We start from the raw sequence: 21,009 nt of genomic DNA, 5'->3' as shown, positions 1-21,009 counted from the left end.
GTACTTGTGTGTAAAGTAATACCGCCTTTTAGGGACTCAGTATTTAGACCACTGTTTCTTGCTTCGAATGAGTGTTTCTGAAGAGGACGGGGGAGTCGCCAGCCTCGCCTGTGTTTTCTATTTTTCTGTCTGAGTCGCCTGATCATGACAGTGCCTCCATCTCTCTCGGACTCAGCAGAGTCACTCCCCATCTTCCATCGTAAGCTTCGTGAAAATCATCTCTTCAAAGAATACTTCGCATCCCCCCTCTTCCTCCTCTACTCTCTACAATGCTTGTTCAAGCATTTCATCACTCATGATCAAGCTTGGACGGTAACACTTAAATCTACTGTCATGGCACTATGGCTCTGGCCCTTCCTTATTCACGGTTACTTGTTTATTTTTGGGTATCTTGGACACTTTAAACATATTCTTATCACTGTATGCTGCACTAGATAAGAGCGTCAGCTAAATGCCTGAAATGTAAATGTCTTGTACAGCGGGCAATCAGCGGATCCTCTGTTTGCTTTTCAATAGCGCTCAATTCCGTCATTACGAGACCGCGATGACTCCATTATCAGAGACGTGTGATTGGGCCTTTTCATCAGCTGTTGGACACACACTGTGCAAACCATCGCTCCGCTTCTCTCACCATCAATAGGTGTGATTTGGTAATAAACCAAAGTAATGGGAAAAACATGTTGGAATGATTTTTTTTTAGTGTAGAAGTCCTCTCGGGAAACGAGTGGTGCTGCAAATAACTGGTTGGTGTCATTTCCAATGGTGGGGGAATATACTGGCTGGTGAGGAGGCTTGTCTGACTGCTGAAAAGTATGCAGCTATGTGTCGTGTTCAAAAAAGGTAGGACTTTGGTAGCCAGGCAAGCATAAACAGATACAGACATGAAGTCAGAGGCAGAGATAAGTTTTTATGACGAGGGAGACAGTACACAGAACGTACACAGGTATTTGGAGATGGAGATAAGTGTGCCTCGTTGTGGCTGTATGTGTGTGGGTGTGTGTTCATGTATGTTTGTACTGTGTGTGTGTGTGTGTGTGTCTGCCTGTCTGTCTGTGTGTGCATGCTTATCGTTCCTCGCCATCATCCCTTTCCGTCTATCTCTTGGGTCAATCGGCTTCCTCTCCAAAAAAGAAAAAAAAAAAGAAAAAGAAAGAGAAAGATGCCTCTGCTCCTCCCCTCCACTTCTTCTGATCCACCTCCTGCGACGACGCCAGCCCCTTCATGTCACCGCTCCACACCCCTCCCCCCTCCCCTTTTTATTAACACAGACTCGTGGAAAAAACATACGCCTAATAAATAATCCTCCAAAGACAGACTCTCCAACGGCACATTGGGCTAATTCCTCATATCAGCCACAGATAAGACTGTTTGTGTAAGGGCTTGCCAATCTGCACAAAAACACCACTGTCTGGCTCTACCATTTAACACACACACACACACACATTTTTTTTGGGGGGGGGGGGCTGTACGTACTGATTCCAATTGATCCTTATCTGTGTTTTTTTTCTCCCCCCTTTTTTCCACACACAGCAACTTCAAAGCGACTGGAGTCGTAATGAGGTTTGCTGTCACCTCCCTCTACCCCCCGCTCATACATACAGAATGTCTTAAGACGTTATCGTTGCCTCTGTGTGTGTGTGTGTGTGTGTGTGTGTATGGCCTCTGACTGTAAAGTGAAATCACATGTTTTGGCAGGGGGAGGAGGCACACCATGACCAAGCCCGGGTCTTTCGTATGGCAGGCTGCCAGCTATCTTGTAGTGCAGAGCGGGTGCTAGATTACCTGAGCGTACTAGTAATTAGTGATTTAGAAGCAGTAGAAACTAACAGGTTCCACCACCATGCCTTTTATAAGCATTTGGCTTGAAGGCACTACTTGTACTCCAAACTATTTCTGCCCTTGTGACTGAGTTGAGTCAGGGTGTTAGAAAAAATGTAAGTGAATCGGGGCATAATGAGAGAAAAAGAAGTTAAATCTTCAACCAAACTTTAAAAAAGTATCTAAATGATACTGTAGACTTCCCATGATTCCACTACTTCACTACCAAGGTAACTAAAATAATGCCTGCATTTTGAAAGATGCTATATGTAGGCATTACTCATTAATATATCACATGAAATATTAATACAATTTCTAATGCTAGCAAAAAAAAGTATTGACATGACAAACCGCAGTTACAGTAATCTGCTCTGTAATTTAATTTGGTTAAATTTGAGAGTTCTCAGTCTTAATTTGCAACCAAATCAGACTAGCAAGTTCTGCAACAAAAGCAGCAGGGAAATAAAGCAGCAGGGAAATGAAGAACCAAATTGATAGGAAGCAGCTCACAGAGGGTTCAGAATGAGGCGGTGATAGTCAGCATCCCATCTGACATTAATTGGACATTTTTTCTATTTAGAGAAAACCCTTTCAGTCTCGCCCCACCAAATTTCTCTCCTCACCTGGGTCCTATTGAAGGCCACGCGGGCGAAGACGGCCTGCGAGATGCCGGCCCGCTTCAGCTCGTCCCTCACCCACTGGTAGATCTCGGAGGACACCTCGGTGTTGGAGGCCACCTGCGGCTCCAGCGGCTTGGTGAGCGAGCTGCGGTTGACGGGCGGGTGGTTGAGGTACTGCTGCGACAGCGACTGCTGCGCCAGCAGCCGGTTGACCGCGTACTGCTGGTTGAGGATCTGCGCCATCACCAGCTGCTGGTTGACCAACTGGGGGCTGATGGGCGTGGACACCAGGCCCGGGTGGTGCAGGCCGGGGATCTGGGGCTGCCGGCTGCCCGTCTGGCCCCCGTGCGGCGGCGGGGCGTGGGACATCGGGGGCACCGGCGACGAGGGGGTCTGCTCCGCCGTGCTGCCGGGGATAGGCTGCTGCTGCTGCTGGGAGAAGCCCAGGTGGTTGTGGTTGTGGCTGTGGTTAGAGCCGGGCGGGGAGAGGTCGGCCAGGCCGTCCATTTCCGCTGGAGGAAGGGAGAGGATGGAAATGGGGTGGTGGAGGGACAGAGGCAGCGAGGGGAAAGAGAGAAGGGTCAATAATCGGTTCAAATTCTATTTTGAGCATTGTAATGAAAACACAGGAAAAGGGACATGGCCAATATAGAAGAAGGAACAAGCCAACGCTACAAACCAGTCTTGGAGATTCCATAACAAGGAAAAAATAAATTTCAAAATCAGAACATCAATTTAACCCTGCAAGCTTAGCCCCAGTGTCTAATCTGAATAAATGAAATGGAGCTGCTCTGCATCAAACCAAACTTGAGCTTCTGACTGAACCAGCCAGTCAGCTAACATTCCCATCAGTAGGGATTACTCTGTGACCTACACCCTGCATGCACATATTTCACTGGAAAACTTTGCCAGGGAATAGATTGTTAGTGGGAATCTAAATACTACTGTTCTGAATCATATTTAGGAAACCAAACTGCTTACTAAAAGCTACAGTAGCGTGGTGTAAACGCCTCGTCCACCCTAACCGTTGGAATTGACACCGACGTGGTTAAAAAAAAAAAAAAAAAAAAAAGCAGGCATCTAGATGGAAACCGTAGATAAAAGAGCTTCATTGTGTTTAACCTGCGTCTCCCACAGCTTGTGCCTTCGAAATTAAGTTCAGAATGTCTGTGGCCTCATCATGTGAGCAAAAAAACACAACACAAAAAACAAAACAAGCAGGGAAAGACAGTGTCTGAGGAGGACTTTTACGTGTGTGCGCGAGTGTGTGTGTAGGTATTAGAGAGTGTGTGTGTGTGTGCATACACATATGCAGAAGCGCTGCTGATAAATCTGATTCGCTCTTTATGTCCTTAATTCTAAAATAAGGAACACAAGCTAGCCAGTATGACATTTTTGGGGGAGGATGGCCTAAATATAAATGTAGGGAGTGGTGAACAGAGACACAGAAAGAGGCCATCGTAGGAGATGTAACCCTAGAAATGGCCTTGCTTGAATATACCAGAATCGACACGTCTGTAACACTAGGAATCGAATGCGGCATCACTTGATGGCATTTTGGAGCTATTTGTGGCATCTTTTTGCTTTGGGAATCTTTAAGTCCATAATAGTCGCTTGGGAATATTTTAAGATGGGTTTAAATTATGTGCTTAGTGGATGAAAACAATGATTTAAGATCCAAAGTGTACTACCCAAGGCGAAGTGAATGAGCATTTGGAGCGGCTCAGTGTTTTGCGGTTTTTCGCCTCTCTTTAAGGAATTCACATATGCTGGGGCTTTTTTGCGTGCTCTACACTGACTGACTGAGTGAGAGAGAGAGAGAGAGAGAGTGAGGGGGCAGCCTTTAAGAATTTATACGGATGGCAACATTAACACCTTAAAAGTGCGCGACGGCCTCCGCATCCCACAGAAAAGCATCGTATATGATTCTGAAAAGCGCAAATTGCTGTTAAGGAGAAGGGGGGGGGGGGGTCGGGGGATCTTCAACAAGCTGAATTTTTCAGCAGATGAAAGATTAAGTGCATGGATGTTTTCCAAAAATACCCGCAATAATCGTGTGTTTGAGCTGCCTGTTTCTTAACTGTCAGCAACCACAAAACACCCGGCCAAGACGGGTCTATTGAGCGTTTGTCGAAAACAAATGATGTGGGGGGGGGGAAAAACAAAAAAATCTTGGTAATAATCACATCTCTTCCCATAATCCCTGGCATTCCCTGGCTCTGATGGTATGGCGTGCCTATTCACTCCTAAGTGAGAGAGTATGTGTGTGTGTGTGTGTGTGCATATGCTCGCTCACACAGACTGCTGGGGGGCATGCTCACAACACACAAACACACAGGCACACGGAGGCATTTCCATGCAAATTGAAAAGAGAAGGGGTGACAGAATAGCATGGCAGGCCCTGGGAGAAAAAGGCTGCCACAGAAGCGGGAGTCCTCGTGTGGAATCCTGCCACAAAAGAGCCCCGGATTAAACACACAATGGGAATGGGATGTGGGCTGAGGGAGGGAGAGAGGGAGGAGGGAGGGAGAGAAAGAGGGAGAGAGAGAGGCAATGAGGGAGAGAGACATACAAACGACCCAGCTCTCTCTCCTGTGTTGGCTACAAGGCTGCCCTGCACTAGCTCTGCCACTTCAAAAGAAGAGACACCACTTTTGCCGGCTCCCAGTATTGCCGCTTCTGCCGGCGAAGCCTGCTGCTACCTGTGACCAGGCACTTACCGAGGAACCTTTTCCCTCGACTTCAGTCTCAGAGTGTTTGGTAAACGCCGTGTGGTGAAGTAAATGCAGAGTCACATTTGAGGACATCGCCAAAGCACAAAGGGATGACCGCGCCGCTCTCTCTTCCAGCCTTCGAGCTTGGCATTTCACCAGTGCTCGCTTTTCCTCCGCTGCCATTTGCGGGCACGTATGGCAGACAGCAGCCCGTCATGAATATTAAGGTTGGGAGAGTGTCGCCGCGGGCGACCGGCGGGCACCTGAGGCTTGCGTGCCAGGTTTTGTGTCTGGGGTTTGGCTAACATGGCGCGTGGGCGCTGGGAGTTTGTGCGAATGTGTGTGTGAACATCTTGAGACATTATCGGTGCCTCTGTGTGCGTACGCATGTGCATGTGTGTTTTTTTTCCCGATACTTATCAGGACCAAATGTCCTCACAAAGACAGAAAGATGAGGAAAATCCTCCAAAATTAGATTTTGCCCGTCCTCGCTACTTTAAAGTCAAAAGGAAATGCTATTTCAATGGTGTCTTGCTTCCTTAATTTGAGGGATTTCCAGTTGAAACAGGATGTTGGGGCGGGACATAACAGGGAGGGACTGTTCAAAAGTAGGCAGGTTGGGCTTGTTCAAAAATCTGTGATGGTATTATTGGTTAGAATTTCTATGTATGCCATGAAGTAACCACTAAATAAATGTAAAATTCTATTTAAATAATTAAATGTTGTATTTTTTGGGGCATGTATTGTTAAATAGGACTACATTATCATATGGAGAATTAGCTAATCTGGTGAAAAAGTCATTTTTAATTTTATTGTGACTACTAGGGGCTATTTAGTGTTAGGGGTTAAGATCAGAACTAGGATTAGGGTTAGGTTAGGCATAATGTGGTGAGTGTTAGGGTTATGAATGTAGTCAGTGAAGGTCCTCACAAGTATAGCAATATAAACATGTGTCTGTGTGTGTGTGTGTGTGTGTGTGTGTGTGTGTGCCGTGATGCGACATACCTAGTGCATTGGCACGCGGGCTCTCGCGGAGGACACACGTCCCCAGGTAGCCCTCCAGCTGGGAGGGTTGGCGCATGCCTGCACAGCCGGATGGCAGGGCACACATGCACGCACGCACACACACACACACACACACACACACACACACACACACACACACACACACACACACACACACAGAGTAGAGGTGTGAGGAAAGAAACACAGGGTTAAGGCTGTCTACAGTCTGAGGCACAGTACAGGGCAACAGAAGGGGGGGGTGGGCTAAAACAACCCCCCTCCACCCCCTCCTTTCCCCCACCAGCACGCTTCCCTCCACACTCCAAATAACCAGAAATATCACATTCAAAACACATACAGGCTCCACAGACCAGTGTCAACAAGGTTAAATTGGTAGCCACAGCAGCCCCTCTTTTCAGGAAAACAAGAAAAAACATTAACAGAAAACACTTGTTACGAAAAAGTGTGTAGAAGTCCGCAAGAGAATACACAAGTAGGTCTGAAGTAAGACACGTTTCCACTGCATGTTGCCACTTTAAGTGAAAAAAAAAAAAATCAGATAAGATATGATCACAACACTTCATTTGCATGGAGGCTGTGAAAACATTTTGATATAATATCTCAGCTGTCATCAACGCAGGCAGCAGCGTACTGGCAAAGAAAAAAAAAAAAAAAAAAGATTGCTCAACAGATTGTTAAGGCTAATATCTCAACATTACACGGCCATGTAACCCCCGCAACAGCATGGTATTCTACTTAATCAGAAGACATAAAAATATATCGGAATTCCATCTCCAGCTAGTGTGCTACTGGTATTATATAACCTCATTTCCTGGCGGGTCAAAGGGGATTTCTTTGAAATAATATAAAGCATGCGTTGTTAGAGGTTTGATAAGAAAATCTAATTGATTTTCAGACTAGACGGTGGCCGGGAGAAATCATTGCTGCCTTTTGTTCATGGGAAACTAAAGCACTGCACTCACAAGAAGAAAAAATAGACAGAGGCCTCAATTCGCCTCTGCCATTGGTGTAACATTTAGGCAAGGTGATAATGGATAAATCAAAGATAGCACTGTTTTCACCCGCAACACGAAGTGTGGAAAAATCTTGAATTATTAGATAACAAGATTAAAATGTATTTTTGCTTCATGCCACAGTCAGGAAGACAAAGAGACAGTTGGTTGGAAAGCGTATTGAAATGGTGACTGGTGTGTGTGTGTGTGTGTGTGTGTGTGTGTGTGTGTGCGTGCATGCAACGAGACAAAAGTGTGAGCGCCATACTTTGCGCCCCTCCGTTTTGCTTACCCATCATATCTTTTGTCTTCTTGAAATGTTTATACCAGCGCCCAAATTCCTGACACTTCGCCGCCGACACATTTGCATAGTAAGTGCTGTTCACAATGGAGGAAATCATACTCTGAAAGAGAGAGATTGATTGAGAGAGAGACAGAGAGAGAGAGAGAGAGGGAGGGAGAGAGAGAGAGAGAGAGAGAGAGAGAGAGAGAACGAGAGAGAGAGAGACTTCAGATTCTCACTGTAGAAAATACAGACATAATATTAAAGCTTGTGAAACATGCAGTAATACTGTATCTTGTCAAAACAAATAAAAGATCGGGATGCAGTAAAACCCAGCAAAAAAAAAAAAGGCCAAATCAAAGTACCAGACATGCAGAAATTTGGATCTTGTCTACTCAAGATAAAACAAATAAAACAAATCAAAGAAGGCCTAAACCTTTCTTTTTTATCAAATGCCATCGAGTTTGACAGAACTTTTTTATTTCAGAGGGGTAAATTAGAAGGTCGGCTGAATTAGTAGCTCTGTTGACATCAAGAGCGAGCGGCAGAAAAGATATTTACCTTCAAAAGCAAAGGAGATTGTGGCTTATTAAATATCAGCATCTGGGAAGTCAGGCGATGTAAACAGATGAACCTCTTTTTTTTTCTTTCCGACTCTTTATTTATACAATCTGTTAAAGAACAACAACTTCAAGCGGTTCGAGGGCCGCGCTGAGCGTGTAGTTCTCCGACGCATGTGTGCTCCCATCTCCCCCTTTACAGTCGGCTCTTTGCCCTCTCTATATTTACTTCAACCGCCCTCCTTCACCCGAGAAACACAACGAAGAAAGATCTTTTTTTTTCTCCCTCCCGTTTCATTAAAATGAATGTTTTAACACCTTGCCGGCCTCCGGGCGAATAGCGGGGTTGGTGCGGGAGAAATTGTTTTTGATTGTTATAAATATTCAAAAGAACCAAACCATCTGTTTTCAAATTACAGGTATGCCATCTTTATCATTTTCTTTAATATATGCGCTTGGAGGACGGCGGGGAACCTTCTGGCGGAGCAGCATGGCGGCGTGAGCACAGCGAGCTGGAAGAGGAGGACGCTGGTCCTTTCTCTCCAGTTTCTCGACACAAGGAGAGGGCAGTCGGTGGGATTCGTGCCGTCAGAATGGTCGATCTGACTCTTGACCTCCTGACCTCCTGCCAACGCTCCACCACCAGCCACAAGAACTAGACTACTGACTCTAACCTCTAGGCAGCTCGAGTGAGAAATTCGCCTGACGCAGTAAGACGAAAGCCAATCAGCTTCAAGCAGGACTCTAACCAGGTATCAGTAAATTTCCAATGGGTATTCGTGACCAATAACCCTGACCGACGACATCTGCACAAACAGTTTATAAAAGCTAGACTCCTCAAAAACAACACTGGTAGCTAGCTGCCAAGCCTGACACACAACGATTAAAATTCAAGCGTGACGGAATAAAAACTATAATGCCGAAGCAAAGTTGTCTCATCATCCCTCACCTTTCGAAAAGATGTCAACCAAAACCACAATATAATCATAACGACTGCGACTGTGGCCCTGCCTGCCTGAGTCAGGTCAGGTTACATGTCGTCACGCCAATTTCGCTGCTTATAGTCAAACTCATGCAAGTAAAGCGAGGGTAACGTGGACGACTGCGACTGGATGCAAAGTCGTGGGCCACCATGCTGTGGTGCATCATGCCTGGCTGGATCGCTGCCATCACAAAAACAGCAGGGTAAAAAGGTCAGCATGTGGACTGGGACGGTAAACAAGGCAGTCTTTATAGATCTGTTTAAAAGCCTTCATTCAGTGAAAACGCTGATAGGGTTAGGGTTAGGAAGTTAAAATTGCCCTGGTAAAGGCTCATAAATTCATATAAGAGGTTCCTTCTTTTGCATTTATACAATATTAGTAGTAGAAAATGCGAGTACAGCCTCCACTCACTTATGCTGGTTCAAATAACTGTCTTAAAGGATAATTCCCCTTTATTCCTTGTGACGTTCAGATGGTGCTTTGGCCTGTGTATGTGCAAGAACCAGGTCAAATCTGAATGAATGGTTTCGTTCTTGATTAATTGCCTTGCAAAAGATAAAAAATGCAGATATTTGGGTGACGATTACCAGAGAACCGAACCATGCATTCCAGTTTAACCTGGTTCTGGTAGGCTACTCCCAAGCCAAAGACCCATCTGAATATCATATATAAAATAAGACGAATTCTCCTCAGAGTCAGAGGGATAATGAACTCCTCTCCTCCAGCCTGCCATGTTTTATTTACAGTAGATCTGGGCTAAGGCGGCGCCAGGCAACAAACAAGAGGCCTGGAGAAGACAGTGTGCCTCTCTCTCTCTCTCTTCCTGTCTCTCTCTCTCTCTATCTCTCTCGCTCCCTCTTTCTCCGCCATCTTTGACACAGATGTTCTAATAAACGCTCCTCATTAATCAGCCCTCTCCCTCAATACATCACTCCACCTCTCACAGGGGGCCCTGTGTGTATGTGTGTGTGTGTGTGTGTGTGTGTACACACACCTATTCTCTCTCTCTCTGTCACACACACACACATGCACGCACGCACGCACACACACACAAGTGAAATCATGCACATAAGCACAGTCTCTGCTGCCACTGTGGTGCCCGCAGGAGGGCTGTGCCAGAGCTTGTCAACAGGTAGCGTGTGTGTGTGTGTGCGTGCATGCATGCGTGTGTGTGGACCCTTTAAGTGATAGCCATCTGCAGCACAGAAAGCTTATCAGCAAGACCAGGAAGTGGCACTGGGCTACTATCGGCCCCCAACATCTTCTCCACTCCCCGTCATGGGAGAGAGAAGAGAGAGAGAGAGAGGGAGAGAGAGAGAGAGAGAGAGAGAGAGAGAGAGAGAGAGAGAGAGAGAGAGAGAGAGAGAAGAGAAGAGAGAGAGAGAGGGAGGGAGAGAGAGAGAGAGAGAGAGAGAGAGAGAGAGAGAGGCAGATGAGAGAGAGTGTGTGTAAGAGAACAGGGGTGCAGCAGGCAGGTAGGCACCCAGCTGCCAGCGGAAGAGTGTGTGTTGCACACACACACACACACACGCATACTCACACAAAGTACACATCCTGCAGATAAACACACACAGTGCAGATACACAAATACACACATACAGGCCCACACACATGCATGTACACACTCTCACACACACACACACTCTCACATTCCAACTTAGCCTGATGTCTTGAATCAGCTGGGGAAGAAGCGTAACCCATTTGCAACACTGTGCCTTGTCTCTCGCCAACATCTAACACAGCTCAATTATGGCGCATCTCCACTTCAACTGGGGTGACCCCCTCCCTCCAATCTTACACACACACACACACACACACACACACACGCACGCACACACACACACTGGCAACCAGGTTGTGCCTGGTGGCGAAGGCCCTGCAAAGATGGCATTTTGATGACTATTTGCTGCTACGCAACACAGCAGCTGGTGCATCAGGGGCCGCCCAGTGAGAGAGGAGTGGGGGGGGGGTGGTGGTGGTGGTGGTGGCAGTGGGGTGGTGGCGGGGGGGGTCTCATTTGTTGCCATAGTTTCCGAGGACGAGGCAGAGGGGGGTGCTAAGCTTGCTAGCATCCAAGCAGACTTCCCTTAAAAAAAATAAATAAAATAAAAAAAAATAAAAAAACTGACTGGCTGATTGAGGCGGAATCAGGAGAAGTTTTATTCTGATGATCCTTCTCCGAGCTATTAACTCTGAACGTTTAAGCTTGCTTCTTATGAGCGTACGTCAGAATCTATTCCTCCGGAGGAACGGGTGACAATCGGCATGAGTGAATACATTTTCTCTCTCTCTCTCTCTTTCTCTCTCTCTCTCTCTCTCTCTCTCATGGAGTCTCTTCAAGCCATTTGTAGGCCAAACACACAAAGCGTGACTCCCCGCTACAAAAGAATGAAACTAAATGTTTGACAAGGTCCCGGACAAAAGCAGCATTTCACAAAATAACCCCCCGCCCCTCCCCTCCCTGTTCTGCTCCTCTCCCCCCCCCTCCTCCCTCTCTCTCTATAGAGTCCTGTTCGGAGGTGGGCTAATTCTCTTTCTCCCTCTCGCTGCGATTCTCTCGTCTGTTAACCTCTCTTTTCGGTCTAGGATTACGCTCCTGATTATCAAGGAGACACTAATCCTATAAAAAGGTGCCAATCATCTGTGCCCTGCTAGCACGCCCCCTTCCCCCCTCCTACTCACTTCACTTTTTGGTCAGCGCAAAAGCCTCAGAGGGCGGGCCGAACGCTTCCTGGCTTCTCACCTGCGACCAATCGGCTTCCCCCGTCGGCGCTGACGTCACCGCTCGCACAGCGGGGCTCGATGCACCGAGGCGACGTGGGAACACTGATCGAACAGAGAAGTGAAACCAGTTGGCTTTTTTGGAGGAACAAGCTGCCGCTCTATGGGTGAAGCAGGCCGCATAAAACCCCACAGAGTAACAGATGTCAAACGCTGTCGCGGCGGCCATCTTTGAACGGGGCAGATATAGATACACACAGACCATAATGGGTACTGGCGGCATACGGCTGACTTAATAGCGAAGCTGCCAGTCTCTCTTTATGACTGCTGACATTACATACTTGTAATAAAGTCTTAGTGTTTTGAAGTCTGTTGGCAGCAAAGCGTGTAAAAACCAACACATCATGACAAGCTAAAAAAAAATAGATCGTTGGATTTGGGTCAGTGGCAGTCAAAAAATTGCGTTCTTATGTGAGATCTATGAGCAGGAGTGTTTTTCCTGCTAAGCCATAACGCTCCATGTATGTATATCTATGGCGTAAAAAATCTGCTCTGTTAAAGAAAGTTGATGACGTTTGCAATGAACTCCAAGACTGGATTCACTCGCACCATTTGGCATTCCCAACTGAATTAAACCCTTGCTACAAGGGATGCAGAATGAGCGCAGAAGGGAGTGAAAGCAAAGGAATGTAATTACACCACATTGTAATGGAAAGAGAAAAAAATGGATATTTGCGCACCTTTGTTTGCAACGACTAAAGCTACCATTTGAATCTGAAACGCCTAGCCAGAGGGTCTGCAGGCGTCAGCACATTTAAGACGTTTTAAGACCATTTTAATGCCATTTAGAACAGAATTAAAGGCCAATTTGACTATTAAAATACATACAAGAGACAAATAGAAAGATTCAACTCAAGACATTTTCAGGACCTACAGGCACCCTGGCTGGAAAGCTAAAATGGTCTACGGTTTATTTTAAGAGTAGCTTGTGTGTGTGAAAAACTGTGTGAGAGAGTGTGTGTGTGTGTGGGTGTGTGTGTATGTGTGTGTAAGATCCTCTGAGCTAGCGTGTGCTCTCTTCTGAGCCGTCTTCACATATGGACCGTAAACAGGGTGATTACCAGACCGGGCTAGGCTCCGCCTGAACGCCACCCAGGGACTCTTTACATCATCAGCGCGCCGCTCATGCCCGGCTAAACACACAAACACACACTGGTAGAGCAGTCGCACACTCACTCACACACACACACACACACACACAGTGAATGAGGGTCTCCAGGTGACCATACGGTGGCCTAGGAGGAGAGCTGGCTTCGTACCGGAGGCGCACACGCACGCGCTTTGATTTACTCACGCATGCACACCCACACACACACACACACACAAACACAAATAGCATTCACACATACACGTACATCGATATACGTATAAAAAAAACACACCCAAGTGCGCACGCAGAAGCACACGTACGCATCCCCTAGCACTGCAACACACACACACACACACACACACACACACATTATTGGCCCCAGTGAGAGATATACTGCTGTTTCATTCCATTCACTCCAGAGCTGCCTCTATGATATACTGGCTACAGTGGCTGTTAATACAATATCCACTAGTGCTTTCTCTCCACAATATAGCACCTAACATGTGTACGTATCTCCAGCCTGACGCAATGAAATGTTGAGAATGAACAAATTGGAAAAAAAAATAATAATAAATAAATTCGAGATCATTCTGGGCTTGTGCCATTGTTTATCGAACAATGAACCAATGCGCTTGACGACACCTCTGCTTTTTAGCCACTGTGACATACAAGTCTGTGTGTGTGTTTGTGTGTGTGTGTGTGTGTGTGTGTGTGTGTGTAGGGTGGGGTCGGGCTGGTTAGAAAAAAAATAAAATAAAATGCCATGAACTAAACGGATGACAATGGCCATTGATTTGGATTTTCTATGCCGATTCTCTTTCCCACTCCATCAAACTCTGGGCATTTGATAAATAAAGGATGAAAGAAAGGGGGGGAGGGGGGATAGGGAGAGGGGTGTTTGTTTTGTTGTGCGGTGGGTCGGGGGGGGGGGGGAGGCAGGGGTGGGGTAGGGTGGGAGAGGGGTTGGGTTTTATTTATTTTTTTTGTGTTTTTTTTTTTTTTTTATAAGCAGACTGGGCTCCAGCACCTGTGATAAGGGACATTCTTTAGCCAGAGAGCTCTGATTCATGTCTTTGAGTAACTCCTTGAGGGCGTTTCTTACTGTAGAGTGGCTCCATTGCTCGGGCGGCAGGTCCTCCAGCTTAGGACAACTGTGGAGAGAGAGGAGAGGAGATATGGGGGGAGGGGGGGGGGTAAGGGAGAGAGAGATAGGGTAAGGCGAGAGGGAGAAGAAGAGGGGGGGGGTGGTAGATAGGGATGCAGAGGGAGAACGAGAGGGGAAAGGAGAGAGAAGGGATGAGGGAATAAGGGGAGAACATGAGAAACAATTCAGAGGGAGAGAGGAGAGAGAGAGAGAGAGAAAGAGAGAGCGGGAGAGGAGGAAACCAGAGAGGGAGAGAGCCGAACACACACAGGCCCTCGCTCGCTTTTCCTGCTGCAAGCGCCCCTCCAAGACAGACAGATTTCATTTGGCGCATCAAGCAGATGCATCTGGAGATTGCTCTCTCTCTCTCTCTCTCTCTCTCCATCCGCCTTTCTCCCTCTCCCCTCTCTCATTCTCTCTCTCTCTCTCTCTCCCGCTTTCTCTCTCTCCTGATTGTTCTGATTAGTTAATTACTTTATACAACACATCTGCTGGATTGATGCATGAATTATACATCAGCTGCATGTGGCGACTATTATTTCGTGTTACTTCTACCTTCCTGGCTCGTTGTGCTCGGCGAAACAATTTAAGGTGTTACTGGCTAGATTTCTGCGGCAGTGGGGGCGGGGGTGGGGGGCAGCGGTGGGAAGAGAAAAAAGAGGAAAAACAACAATAACAATACTAACAACAACAATTTGCTACAAAATAGAGATAGATTTTTATATCAAATAGATGGAGAAAAATTGGTTTAGCCGGCGCTAGAGACGCAAGGCGCAGGAATACAGTTATACTTGAAGTACAATCTGGTTTCTGCTTTTTGAAAATGAGACAATATATATTAACATAAAGGTGGGGGGGGGGGCGGGGGGGTTAATATTAACTGAACTGAACTGAACTGGGTCTCCGGTGAGTGTGTCCAGTTTGCTCTGGATAAGCACCTCACGTGTGCGGGACAGATGGCGGTGCGTTTCGTATCGCATGTATCGCCGAATTACGTTGCGTGAAACCGAGCTCGAACACTCGGAAAGTGAGAGAGCTGAGAGACTGAGCGGTGGGTGATGACTGTGTGAGTGTCTCCATGCGTGAGACACCGTGTGTGTGTGTGTGTGTGTGTGTGTCCATAAATCGGTCGGTTGGTCTGTTTGAAATGTTTTGAGCAAGAAGACAACAGGAGAGAGGAGGGATGAAGAGAGAAAGATGCATGCAATGGTCGAGGCTAACATCTGCTTATAAAAAAACATGTGCATGTGCAGACACACACGCACACACACACACACACGCACACACACCCACACACACACACACACACACACACACACACACACACATACACACATACAGACAATGGATTTTCCAGAACACCTTAAACTGCTCTAGCAGCGAGAAAGCCTCTGGGGAGAAGGAAGTGAACAAGAGGAGGGAGGGAGAGAGGGAGGGAGAGAGAGAGACACAGAGAGAGAGAGGTAGTGGAGAGAGAGAGAGGTAGTGGAGAGAGAGAGAGGTAGTGGAGAGAGACAGCTATCCATGCATTCAGGGCTAGCGTGCCGGAAATAAACACAACCTTCTGTGTTCTGGCTGGTGTGTGTGTGTGTGTGTGAGTGCTTCAATGGTGAAGGGGGGGGAAGACAGAGACAGAAGGAGAGAGAAGAAAGAGAGAGGAAGAGAGAGAGCGAGATAGAAAGAGAGAGAGAGAATGAACAGCTCTCCAGAGGGTTGCAGAACACTGGGTTAGCGTGCAGCTGGCACAAGCCTCCACACCAGCGCCACTCGGCTCTGTGTGTGTGTGTGTGTGTGTGTGTACGCATGTGTGTGTCCATGTCTATAGATGCAAGTGAGCTACGTGTCTCAGGACGACGCCTCACACCTAAAGCTGCAATATACATCCAAGTTTTTGGGAGATTGGCCCGTTCCTCAACATTAAGTGATGAGAACATGGACATCAGAATCCCCGGTGCTCCATGCTAACACCTAGCATACACTATGTTGAGCGGTAGGAGCCAGCTAGCATTATCCAAAGTAAGAAGACTGACCTTTTAATAATGAAACAAATTGTTAGTGGTTTTTACTATATGGGATTCATAAATTTTAAAAATGAAATATCATTGACTCAAAATAGCTGCTGTAGCCAGGTTTATTTTTGGATCTATTTCAGGTGAGCAACCACGTTTTCATCTGCTGTGCAGTCACTTTTATCTGTACACACTCTCCCATCACCCACCTCACTACCTATGGAAACAGGGAAAGTTGTCCCCGGTTTTTATATTATATTTCATGTAAGTTTTACAAATTTCCTACAGAGTTAGATGCATATCATTCAATATTACTTACCATCTAGCTTTAGAGCTGCTGCAAGTCCTCATTTTTCTCACTTTTGAGATAATTATAGCAGCCTGCTATCACTCAACACAGTGCATGCTACAGAGTTAGCATGTTGCACTGCAGCAAACAATCTCCTGGGGACACATGGATGATTCTGGAGTCCATGTCTCATCACTTAATGGGTAAGATCTCCCAAAAACTTGATGTATTCCTTTAACACGCTTAAGCAAGGAATTTCAGTATTCAGATGGATTTCTCCTACTTCCTGGGAAAGGTCAGTTTGTTGTATACACAGTGGTGTGTGTGTGTGTGTGTGTGTGTGTGTGTGTGTGTGTGTGTGTGTTACAAAGCTATTCTGGGTATCAAACATGCAGAAGGCTTTGGCAGACAGGCTCATGCCTCTGGGCATAGGTGCTGTGTATGTGAGTGTGTGTGTGTTTGTTAGAGGCGAACATTAATATGTGTAATTGTGCTTTCATACGTGTTAAAGCAATCTGATACTAATGTTTGTGTGTGTGTGTGTGTGTGTGTGTGTGTGAGGTTATAATACTATACTTTTGTGGGTGGGAGGCAGGTAATAAACATGCCAAAGAGCCCGTATGAGCGGGTGGGCGTCAAAGTTTGTACATTTCGGTCTGGTACAAGTGTATATGTGCAAGTGTGTGTGTGTGTGTAGTATATATATATGTGGAATGCCGGTGTGTGTGTTTTGTGTGTGTGTGTCTGACCTGTGCAGCTGGATCTTAAGCGTGACCACGTGGTAGACGTCCTGCAGCATGTCGGCCACCGTGGCGTCCGGCGCGTCTGTCACGTACGACAGAGGGACGGGGTTCCACTTCCCCACCTGGATCAGACCTGGCCGGTGCAAGACACACACACACACACACACACACACACACACGGATGAACATGGACACACAGGCACATGGACAGATATGGACACATGAACAAGCATACACAGACACGCACACACGGACACACACACGGACACTGAGTGCATTAGTCCAAAAAGATAATACATTTTAGCATCTTAGCTAGCTATTATTCGTCTAAAATATACACTTCTATAGGATAGGTTTATTTAAAAACATCAATATATGCACATCACAAACAAAGCCACCGGTAGCTGCACCTCAATCTACGTTTTTGCCTCCACACACTTCATATGTATTACTGAAATCACAACAAATGCACGCGTTTCTCCTGAGGCTGGCTTTGAAAGACCGGCTACCCACACAGCAGGAACCAAGGAGGGAGACTGTGTGAGAGGTGGGCTAGGATAAGTGTGTGTGTGTGTGTGTGTGTGTGTGTGTGGATACATGTGTGTGTGATGGACAGGCTATAATAAAAGAGCAGGCTGAGAGGCACCTTGAAACAGCCACCCTCGGCCTGCATGTGTTCAAGTGCAATTAGCAGACCCTTCCCTCCACCTTCCCCTCCCTCCCACTGAGCCTTTGTGTGTGTGTGTATATATATATATCTCTATATGTGTGCGTGTGTGTGTGTGTGTGTGTGTGTGTGCTATTATGCTTGTGTGTATGCACAGTTTATGAACGTGCGTGTAAATGTTTCAGTGGATATGTGTGCGCATGCATGTGCATTTAGTGAGTGTACATCTGTGTGCGGGAATGTGGGTGTGTCTTTGAGTGTGTGTGCGTGTGTGTGTGTGTGTGTGTGTGTGTGTGTGTGTGTGACCCCTGGGAGACTTGCGCATCTCCTGTCTGGGATCAGTGTCAGGATGTGTTACTGTGGCTTCAGATCTGCTGGCGGTGGGCTATTATGTGACCTGGGCAGCTCACAGAGTGTGTATAGTGTGTATAGTGTGTGTGTGTGTGTGTGTGTGAGAGAGAGAGAGAGAGAGAGAGAGAGTGTATGCGAGAGTCTTGCTGCAGAGTAAAATGAGGCAGCATGAGAGAGAGAAAGCGAGAAAGAAACAGAGGGAAGAAAGAGAGAGAAAAAAAAAAAAGGGACAGACCAGAACAGAGCAGAGAGGAAACGAAAGAGGATCAAATCAAAAGAAAACTACTAGAAATCAACATCAACCTTTACACACTTCAGCTCCCCCCCCCCCCTTCCCCCCTTCCTTCCCCCCTTCCTTCCCCTCTCCCCTCTCACCTTTGGCCTGGGCTGCGGAGCTGTGGGAGTAGCCCAGCGACAGCAGGGCCATCTCGATGAGCTGGTTGAAGAGCATGTCCTTGCGCACCAGGACGAACTCGGCGTGCTCCTCCTTGCTGTCGAACTCCATGGGACTCTCGTAGTGCTCCACCACGCAGAACACGGGCAGCATGTTGCCTGGGGGGGGGGGTCGCACAGAGACACACACGGGGCGGTGAGGACCGGCGGGGGGGTCAAGTTCAGGACGTGACAAACCCTGACCTTCAGTAGCGTGCGTTTGCGTGGGGATGAGATTAATATATAGTGCGGGTGTGTCAAGGGACTATGAGGGAGTGCAAGTTCTGGGAAAAAATGAACTAAAGGAAGCTTTCTGACCATGTGAACTATTTTGCGGGGGGGGAATTTTTCATCGCTTATAGGGCAATTTCTATCTGAATCCTTGCCGCTACTGTGCAACGAAACCAAACTCTCACATCCATGTGAGATATCAAACACTCCAATCTGGGAGACTGACCTTTTACCGTAATCTCTCATTTTCTTGTAATTTAATAATACTTTCTTTTTTTCTTTCTCCTCTTCTTAATTTTTCCCGGGGAGGTTTTTGCACCTGCAATCCCAATTTAAGAGGCTTTTTATTAAGTCTTGTGAGGACTCTTTCCTTCAGTCTGATGTTTTTCAACCTGGCTTTAAGGTGAAATCATAACGGTAAGGGGAGATGTTGCACTGCGGCCTGCAATGGCTAGTATGGCTCGCGTCTGTTTTGTTTAATGAGACTATATTCATTATGGAATTATCACCTTTACCTCAGTTGGAACAAACATGAAACAGCAACAAAAAAGCCTCCAATTCATCTTTCTCTTTTTGGCTCCAAACTGTTTTATTCCCTGTCAAGGTGCTGGGATCACATTAGCCTGCCTTCTGCCTGCCAACCCCAAATCATCTTCCCATGATGCAGCGCTTCAAATCCCAAGCCGCCTCTGCGCCCTGAGGTTTACTAGTCTGTGTCAACAGTGGCTCTGCTGTTAGGTGGAACGAGCAATCCTTGTCCAAAGATTGCCGAATGTTCAGGGGACGCGCTGTGCAAATATCACCCGCTATGCCATTCGGCTAAAATAACATCCCTGAAATTTAAGAAAGTTTCAGGGCACCGGGAGAGCTTGGCCTTTCGAAGTCTCACTCTGCATAACAACAACGATGAAAATATATTCTGAGTCTAACGCACTGGCTTCAAGCAGCTGCGGCGACTCGAAATATGGAGCGTTGATGTATGTACGTAGAGGGAGATGTGTGCCGTTCGCTGCCCATAGTAACTCTTTCACTGACGCTGTATGTGAGGTCCTGTTGCCCCGAGTTGTCAGTATGTCTCCACACTGCTATCACCAGGACAAATTCCTGTACATTTATTGTCCAAGTCGATTAAAATGATTCGGATTCTGATATTTCCCAATCCCATGCACTCCAGAAGATGCACACAGCTCTGGCAAAACAATCAATAAGCCGGCAGATGCCAGGGAATGTGCTGAAAGAGCTGCTTTTCTCCTCCCCCGATTTTAATAGATAAAGATCTAACAATAAAGACTGCTGTGTAGGTTCATTTGGGGGATCAATACTGGCTTTGTTTCCAGGGAGCCCAGAGAGGGCCGCGGTAAATATTGTTTCGGGCTCGGACACAATGCCCGCTGTGGGCCCTCTGCGAAGCCTCCGCCGCGGCAGCTTCGCCCTTTCCTCTGGAAGAGGCTGAAAAACGAACAGAGGCATGTCGGGAGGGAAGGGGGGGAGGGAGGGAGGGAGGGAGGCGGGCGGCGAGGAGGCTTGGAGGAACGAACGTTGTAGGTGGCCAAAAGAAGCAGAGATGATGAAGGTGAAAAATTAAGCTCTCTCAGCTGGAGCGCGACACGTAGATTAAAGGAGCAAATAAGAGAAACGGCCCATCCGAGGACACTCACACAGCAACATTCCAAGAGTTCCTGAGTCCCTCTTGCACAAAGAAAACCAAACCAGCCAAACAAACAAACAGATGAGCCTTAACGGCCAAATGCTATTACAACTCCAAACCTGCAGGTTTTGAAACTCATTTCGAAGCGGCTGGAAAAAAAAAACAAAAAAAAAAAACTCATACAGTCATAAAAAGGTTTATTTTTTGGATAGCGGGACCCGCCGTATTTTTCACGAAACGACACCAGTTATATTAAAAAGCTATGTCATAATCTCAAAGTAAAGGCTCCCTTTAAACGGCAATGGCTCTTAAAGGACTTGAAACTTTCTCTTAATAAACAAATGTCGGAGCAGGAGGGCTGGGGTTGGAGGGAGGAGCGGTGACACAGCGCTATGCAGCACGACACAGGAATAATTCTCACAGCGCTCCTCTATTAGCTATTGTCTGGGCAAATAAGTGGGAGTGTGTGCAGTGTGTGTGTGTGTGTGTGTGTGTGTGTGTGTGTGTGTGTGCGCGTGCTAAGATGACTAAAGAGGCATTGTAAAATGGTTTAAGAGTTTTGGAGAGCATGCAGGGGGTGGTGGAGGTTGGAGGGGGGGAAGAGGAGGGGAGCGCAGAGCCATGACAA

The 21,009-nt window shown here is 46.9% G+C and overlaps 1 protein-coding gene across 3 annotated transcripts in view; it reads right to left on the bottom strand.

Moving 5' to 3' along the window:
• Window positions 1-21,009, bottom strand: part of satb1b (SATB homeobox 1b) — a 63,533-nt gene that overhangs the window by 26,763 nt on the left and 15,761 nt on the right. For 2 of the 3 annotated variants that reach the window (XM_071924390.2, XM_078287355.1), the window contains exons 3-8: window positions 18,446-18,622; window positions 17,059-17,185; window positions 13,895-14,018; window positions 7,463-7,574; window positions 6,158-6,235; window positions 2,442-2,950 (exon numbers count right to left, since the gene is read on the bottom strand). In XM_071924390.2, coding sequence (XP_071780491.1) covers window positions 2,442-2,950; window positions 6,158-6,235; window positions 7,463-7,574; window positions 13,895-14,018; window positions 17,059-17,185; window positions 18,446-18,622 — 1,127 coding nt within the window. The remainder of the gene's footprint in view (window positions 1-2,441; window positions 2,951-6,157; window positions 6,236-7,462; window positions 7,575-13,894; window positions 14,019-17,058; window positions 17,186-18,445; window positions 18,623-21,009) is intronic. The other variant, XM_071924391.2, reaches the window with a different exon arrangement.

The sequence above is a fragment of the Centroberyx gerrardi genome, chromosome 12 (genome assembly GCF_048128805.1).
Source record: "Centroberyx gerrardi isolate f3 chromosome 12, fCenGer3.hap1.cur.20231027, whole genome shotgun sequence".
Taxonomy (NCBI): Eukaryota; Metazoa; Chordata; class Actinopteri; order Beryciformes; family Berycidae; genus Centroberyx; species Centroberyx gerrardi.
This window is presented reverse-complemented; position numbering and strand designations above follow the sequence as displayed.